Source organism: Pseudomyrmex gracilis, unplaced genomic scaffold (genome assembly GCF_002006095.1).
Source record: "Pseudomyrmex gracilis isolate BER0280 unplaced genomic scaffold, ASM200609v1 scaffold_165, whole genome shotgun sequence".
In the NCBI taxonomy this organism is placed as follows: Eukaryota; Metazoa; Arthropoda; class Insecta; order Hymenoptera; family Formicidae; genus Pseudomyrmex; species Pseudomyrmex gracilis.
The window spans coordinates 1-8347 of NW_018020749.1; the positions used below are offsets into that span (position 1 = coordinate 1).

General features: G+C 40.9%; 1 protein-coding gene across 2 annotated transcripts in view; it reads left to right on the plus strand.

The window, feature by feature from the left end:
* The first annotated feature begins 699 nt into the window (after window positions 1–699).
* Window positions 700–8347, plus strand: part of LOC109857599 (serine/threonine-protein kinase tricorner) — a 143278-nt gene continuing 135630 nt past the window's right edge. Inside the window, exons 1-2 of one of the 2 annotated variants that reach the window (XM_020434071.1) lie at window positions 700–1255; window positions 5798–5928. In XM_020434071.1, the coding sequence (XP_020289660.1) occupies window positions 1254–1255; window positions 5798–5928 (133 nt within the window). In that variant the 5' untranslated portion in view covers window positions 700–1253. Of the gene's footprint in view, window positions 1256–5797; window positions 5929–8347 lie in introns of those variants that run through there. The other variant, XM_020434073.1, reaches the window with a different exon arrangement.

The following is an 8347-nucleotide window of genomic DNA, read 5'->3' on the forward strand; positions in this document are numbered from 1 at the left end:
TATGGTACATATACCAAAGTGTACCAAACTATAGTTTGAGTGACTTCAAATTATAGTTTGGTACACTTTGGTACATGTACCATACGATCGCCAAAAATCGCCTTATATGAGCTCGTTAAAATCACATACATACACACACATACACACACATGTATGTACATATATATATATATATATATATATATATATATATATATATATATTTTATATTTAGGCTACGCCGGTATTTTTTATTATCTGAATTTTGAACTTATCTTTGATTGGTTTAGAAAATAATTCAATAAAAAAAAGTAATTAGTCTGTATTTTTTATAGATCTAATCGCCCGTAAGATAAGATACTACTTTTTATTTTCGTTTATGTCTAAAAATAACATTTTATTTCTCTCATATATATTAAATTCATGTTTTATAACTAAATCAGAGCCAATTTAAATGTACGCTAATTGCGACGTTATAAATTATCAGTTACGTCAAAACTTTCTAATTAGCTACGCTGCTCATCGAAATTCTTAAATTGACGATGACAAAATATTTTATCCGGGTCTTTGTGCTTGCTGTTGCTTTCATTCATTCTTTATTTAGTAATTTCCGCTGATGGTAGATGGAAGACGACGCGTAAGGTCGGTGATTAGTTGCGAGAGCGGCCGCGCGGTGGCACCCGCAGGCCAAGGCGAGACAGACCAGACCCAGACGGTCTCGCGCGACGCCGTCTCCGAGTATTTGTCAATATCTTGGTCGCGCTCCGGATTTTCGGCGTTCTGCGTGGCGTAGCGAGTTTGTGCGGACTTTTGTTGTGCATTACAGCCGCTTCTCCGTGTTTTTTTCGCGTTTATCTATCTGTGTGATCGAGTGTCGACCGCGCGCCGCGAGTCTTTCGGCGGTGTCTTCCCGGTAAGCACGAGACAGAGAGAGAGACATTCTCCACCTTTGCGCCAGCAACTAACAGGCGCCCCGTCGAACGAACGTGACGCGACGCGACGGCGGGCGTTGCGAACCTGGCCGAACGAGAGCGAGTTCGGGAGTACGCGCGGTGCTGTATACGTTGTATACCTGTGTGCGGCTCGTTTGTTCGCGAGTGACGACGACGACGACGCGATATTCCCCGCCGACAAGGGGGGCTGATTGCGATCACCAGTGACGTATCTCTCACAATACGAGAACGGAACGAAGACCGGGCGATCGTGATATCTACATATCCCCAGCCACGGAGCGTCCTCCCGTCTACGAATGCGGTCCACGACCGGGTGTTAAGATGTAAGTACATACACCTCTTGCAACGTTCTCTTTCTCTCTTGTTCATTCGCTCTCTCGCTCGTAATTCGGCTGCAAGCGAGCGAGCGATGGCGAGCCAATGGTCTTAAGGAAGAAAGGCGTCTTGCTGACGGCTATATCGCGTACCTCGACCGCGACCTCGTCCACAATATTTTGTTATAAACACAAACCGGTCCATGAGCCTGCTGCATGTATACGTGTGTCTATATGCAGTTTATGAATGTGTATACAGAGTGGTCTGAAATTAGCGGATGGACGAACGCGATAGTTTTTTCGTAAAACTTGAACTGTATTGTTTAATTAAAATTTGTCTGTTTTTCATTTTTCATCACTCGGTTTAAAACGCGAAACAAAATCTTGTAAAGATAAAATCTGTTTTAACAGTATCGTCTATTTTTCGAAATTGTTCGGTTTTTTCAACGCGACCGATAGCTTAAAGAAGCCGATCTAATAAGTGTACGGACATTCGATCTCGCCCTTTTATAATCGCAAAACTCTGGAAACAAGAAGACAAACTTGTCCACTCTCTGCCAACCCACGGACATCCCGTATGACGATGTCGTTCGCGCGTGCGTCGTGTGTATGCACGCGCGCGCGCCACTGTTCCATTCGTGTGGTCTTCGATACACACGCGCGCGCGCGCGTATCCTTTCTCTTCTTCCTTTCTGTGGCTCTTTGTCAAGCGCGGCATTTAAAAGGAATACATGTACGTGACAGGTACGTGCACGCGCGGAACCGGTCGACCGACACTTCGGACGCCACTTTTTGCTAAGGGCTGATCCACTCTACTCCTCTCCCTTTGCGCCATTTCTCTATCCTCCTGTGTCCTTCATCTCTCTTTCACAATATTTTCTGGTCTAGTCTCGATGTTTTGCTGAGATATCGGCGCGAAATGCACGACCTCGAAGTAGAAAAAAGAGATGCGAGATACGTATCAAGGGTTGAGATATAAGAAGGAGATCAATCGGAAAGCCGATGTGATTGAAGGATAAAATGGGAAATGAATGATGACGTAGATGGTTGGGATAAAATAAATTGTCGCTAGAAAACGTTCCGTCGTTTGCGTTGTTTGAAGATAAATGTTTGATGTGCGTAATGGGTATTTATGACATCGGTTTGCATCTGCGATGTTCACACTTTGATTCGTTTTTTGCATGTACTATCAGATTGATTTTTAGATTTTTAGTCGTCTTGTACGGTCACTTCTGAACCGACTGTAGATACAAAACATTCGTACAAATATAAATAAATTTGACAAAAAAAGTAAAATATCAAATCACACACGATATCAGTCTTATGTAAAATAAAGTATTTTACATTACAATATTAATAATGCAATAACTACAATATTAATAATCTAAATAAAGATTCACAATTTTTTTTTAAGTTTTTCATTAAATATACACAAAAAACTGAAAATAAAGCAAATGCATCGAATTTCTTCGATCTAATCGGTTCTCGAGTAGAGACGAGCGGAGTTCAAGTACGATCTTTATGGAAATATCTAAACAAGACCTATGAAGGGATTTGTTAGGTCCTTATCGTTGGACCACCCTGAACGTGTATATATCTCGAACGTTGCATCTACCTGTCGACGTATAAGGCACGCGCTGTCTGGAAGGATATAAAACTGAAGGTGGACGGTCGTTGGCCGGGAGAGAAACGACCCGAGTCTCGACGCAAGAGCAAGAGAGAGAGAGAGAGAGAGAGAGAGAGAGAGAGAGAGAGAGAGAGAGACACAAGGGGAAAGAACGAAATAGGAAAGAGAGAGAGAGAGCTGTTTTATGACTCTGTTCTGCCAATTCTCTCTCTCTCTCTCTCTCTCTCTCTCTCTCTCTCTCTCTCTCTCTCTTTCTCTTTCTGCGATAATATGATATAGGAAATATTTATTATATCACGTGTAAAAAGAGACGAAAAAACTCGAAAAGCTCGGATCAATTCGCGTAATCGTTGCACGTTACTTTATTATTACATAAGTCACGTTACGTTATTGTATTATCGTATAGGTGCGATAAGAAAGTTGCACATAGCGCGCGCACGCGCACGAGGGTCAGTTTGACCTCTGCGAGGAAGCACAGTTTAAAATTGCGTTTTCCTCCAGCATTCCCCCAGTGAAATGTCTACCGGCGAAACTGTGCTTAACTTTGTCAAACTGCGACTGTCAAGCTGTTTAATATGAACGAGATGTTTGAGCGCAAGCTATTCTCAAATATCTAGGTGTAACATTGATTTTTAAGTATGCATTCGCTTATACAGCATAAATTAGTTCTAACTTATCTGCGTGTTTGCAGTTTAAAAAAAAACTAGCTTTAGCGTGTTTAAATTGTAAAAGACGCAATATAAGAACTATAAACTGAATTGTATACAGGTTTAGTTTTTCATGTAATATTTATAGTCTATCAAATAAGAGTGTGACCGGCGTAACTTTCAGTTCGTAAAAAATAGACCTAAAATTCTTGTGGGAGCTGGACATTTTTCTCTACAAAGGAGTAGCAGGAAGAGCACTACGAAGAAAGTTTCAGTTATTGTCGAACTTTTGGCAAGAGAGCAACATATTTTGTCACAAGTATCACGTTTACATCACATTAAAAAGCATCTTAGTTTCAATCAAGTAAAATGGATGTATATATTTTCAGTTTTATATAATAAATAATAAATTTTTAATACAGTCAAATCTCGATAACTCAAACCTCTATAACTTGAAAATCTCTATAGAACGAAAATTTTTCCTTGCGCTTCGCGGAAAGGAAAAACGAACTTCGATAAGTCAAAATCTCTACAACTCGACGATTTTAGCTCTTTCCTTGAGATGCAAGTTATCGAGGTTCGACTTCATGATATAATAAATTTTTTTATAATAAAAATTAAACTAGTTACGTTTTTTTCTGACAGTCTGTTTTATATATTATTATATGTAGTTTACTACATCATCAAAAAATCCAAATAATATGCTTCGAAATATATTTGTTTATTCGCGCGCACGTGATTATATTTTCTCTCGTCTTGTCTCCTCCGGGAATACGAAGTATAAATCAAAATCTCTTAAAATTAAGACAATTGTTATTTTTTTTACTGCGAGAACTTTTTAAATTATGACGCAAAGACGCCGTTAATTTTGACTTGTTTTCCTTAGCTACGAAAATGACGAAACGCGTTACTCGACTTATGCAAAACAAATATGCGCGCGATATTCTTTTGTTGCAGCTAACTATATTTAACACTTACTCACAAAGCAGCAAGGTCAAAATGTGAGTCACTCATACGCACCGTCAGTTTCCTCGAAAACGGGATGAGAAAGTAATTGCGATAATATGTTATAATACAACGATAATACATCATTTACGATTGTAAACATAAGATGACTATTCAAAACATTCTAGCAAAATTTCAGAAATTGCTCAATATTTTTCAACTGACTTCGATTTTTCGTTTACCCGTAAAACTTCGCGGTTTTCCCGTTGCACTCTGGCGTCCACTGATTAATCAATACCACGTGTCAGAGTCCAAAAAACCTCTTTGCACTCACATACACATGCGTATATACGCGTATAGATGCCGCGGCAGCAATTGGCGTCGGAGGTCAACATACCGTTAGCCGTGTCGTCGTTGTCGCCGTCGTCGTCGTCCTCGTCTCTATTCCGCGGACTGGACCGCCACTACACGCGTGCATGCGCGTCGCGCTGCACCGATATACCGGTGGATGCGCATCGGCTTGCGCGCGTAATTGCACGAAAGCGTAATTATCGCGACAATGAGCGCGCACACACACTGCCGCCGCCTTGTCTAGAGAGACAATACAGAGTATGATAGCGGAAAGAACAGGAAGAGAGAGGAGATGGACGCGCGTGTTGGCGGAAGCCATGATCCGATGAATGCGCCGCAGAGTTACGCGTAAGTGCAGCGAGATGCAACGATGCCCGACCTAATCGGTACGAAATGTCTTCACGACGTTCGATTTCCGACAGTAACTCATCAGTGTTCAATAGCCGCAATACCATCAGGTTGTTTTCTTACCTCTCTTCTCGCAATGCCATTTATTCATTAAAATATTTTTACAAGAGACAATTTTTCTTATCTTTTTTTTTTTAATTTTCTATCAATTTATAATTTTTCTATTTTTGTACAATTCAAAATTACAAATTTTGTTTCGGTTATTCGTATCTCATTTGGAGACAACATCTGGAAATTTAGTAGAATTGAATACCTGGAAAACACATTTTATACGGTCATTTGTTTTTGTTTAAAAAAACAAGGCAGAAAATCGACGCAAGCGAACCTAACGCGGCAACCAGTTCTCTTCACTTGAATGCAAGCACTACGTGTGCAACATGGTTTATGCGCAAATGAAAACAGTCTGCGATGTATCGAATCGCCGCATATTACATCGGCGTGACTTATATAATGTGTTTGCAACTTGAAAATTATAACGATAATTGCTTTACTAATTATGCTTAATTATGATAAAAGTCACTCTACATTCCTTTAACGATAAAATGTAAATCCCTTACCATTGATCGTTTACAGGTGTGAAGAGGCGACGGAAGTAGAGACGCATCATCAGCAAACTGCAGCTACAACGATGGGCGTCGCTGAGGATGAAACACCGTCTTCTCTGACTTCGTCGCATCCGAACACCAACAATCCCAATCAGGAAGGTTAGTCAGAGAACATTCACTTTAATTTTGTATGTACTTTTCGTATTTCCACATAAGGCAACACAAAGCGATCGTCACGCAGATATCGCGCGTTTTTATCTTCCACAGTTGTACTCTAGTTTTTGGGCCGGAATCGCATTTGAGTGCAATGCAGTTAGGAACAAAAAAAATCTCAACACCGATTTGCGCTCGAGTGCCGCGATTCTCGTGCTGCATAAGAATAAGCGCAAAGAACGAAAGTCACGCTGCTGCTCCGCAGCTGTTCTCGAGTGTGTGTGTTTTGTCCCTTATCTCATCTGTTTTTTTTTTATGCAAGACGTTGTCCGCGCTTCATCCCGCTATACATTACAAAATATATTTTTGTATCCTCGCAGAAAAAAATATTTCTAGTAAAAACAATACTTAACCTATAAATTTTAACATAAAAAATATGATGAGAAAAATCGTGCTTTTGTATTTTTGGCACTTGTTAAATAATCTTGCGAAAAATAACAAGCTTTTGCGCGCGAGAGTACGAAAAGAATCCGCTCATTAATCGCTTTAATCGTCCCGTCGCGGAAGTTGGCAGTGCGACACGATGGAACTGTCATCCATTTCTCGATGATAGCCGTCTCGCGAAACGGTCTCTCCTTACCTTGTCTCTTGTTCCGTATTAGATTGCGATCGCGGAAGGGTAACGAGCTGAATAGAAGAACGCAGATTGCCTCGCCAATTTTGTTTGCCTACTTTTGCGCTAGGCACGTTCCGAACGCGCGTTCAGAATCGCATTTGGACTCGCGGTTTCACTTTGGAAAAATCGTTCTTTATGCCGAGAAAAAAAAGCAGTAAAAACTCAACAAGTGTCCGGAACAATCGCAAATTTATCGGCGTTTTGATCTTGCAGCTATTATGATGTTTGCATTAAATGGAAGTCGGTTAAAAATAACGTAAACAAAAAAACGCGTAAACTTCTCTAAACCAATAGTATACATTTGTTTAGTAAAATCGTTGTATACGTGCATATTTCTGTAAAAATTTTAATATAATTACGTGTCACACGTATAACTTATTGTTACATCATCGTTTGGCTGGTGCTTTAAAGTAGTTCAGATTGGTCCGAACTGGTTCGAACTGGACTCAAGATGATTTACGTCGATTTAATATTCATCGCTTGAGTTCACCGCGGCGCAATTTAATTTGGAATTCAATTTGGCACTTCAAACAGTTTGAACTTACCTTCAATTTGCGTTAGTACCAACATTAACAGCAGTCTGTTGCTATGAGAATAAGCAAGAAGCGCGCTGTTCAGCAAAGCAATTGTATAATTTTGCTCTCTCGTGCCATTGAAATTCCACGCTTGCACAATCTCTTTTTTCCTTCCTTACGTCACGGGCGGGCGGCGCGATATGTCATTGTTGCAATTAATTTTAAACTACTGAGCGCACGATTTTGCCGCATAGTTGCAGCGCATATATTCGTAGTCGCGTCTTGTCCGTAGCCACGTCGTCGTCGTCGTCGGGTTTCAATAGAGTTTATCTAACTGGCGATGTAACGTCACGCGTGCAATGCCACCGTGCTCGACCGTGCATGTCCGCACGGAGACGAAGGAGAGCCTCTGGCTGGCTTGATGTATCCTTCGTGACGGATTTCTTTTTCGTCCGCGCGGACGAGAATATTTACGAGGATTCCGCAAAGATTGCGCATATAAACTGCAGGGAAGGTCAAGAACCCTTGGTAATTCGCTATATTCCTTCAATAGAAGATATATGAACTTTCTATCGCCGCATTGCGGACGAACTACGACCGCGCGCGTCCTGTTATCGCGATTAATTTGCGATGAAACGCGAACTAATCTCGATGCGGCTCCGAGAGTAGCGAGGGGAGAGCAGAGGCGTGACTCGCTTTCTCCAAACTGTCATAATTACTCAGCAAAGAAAATGGTTATCTCCCCTCTCGTTCCCTTCAGCGATGCTCGCTCTAAATGGCGAATCATGTTTTAAACGTGTCTTTATCGAGTCACGTATGTATAATACAACGCGGCGCATTCTCAGAACGCATAATTTTGCAAGCCGCGATTACGTAGCGGGTCCATTGAACCACACACTTTCTGCTCTCTCGTGTGTCGTGTATCCAGTCGTGGCGCCATTCTCGGCTCTTCTGAGTTTTTCATGAAGCTTAAATGTGTTCATGCACGTCAAGTCAATCGTCAATTATATACATATTGATCGGCATCATCATGTCGTGGATGTTTTGAGATGATGAAAAAAATTGCTACAGATAAGAGCGGAGAGTATTAGCGGGAAGAAAAATTATTAATAATCATAATTTATTTTCAAAGATTTAACGCTCGTGAAATTGTCAACAGAAATATGTAAGGCCGATACGAGCCATTCGCAGGATGTTTGTGCGGAAACTAAGCGTGTACATATATATATATATA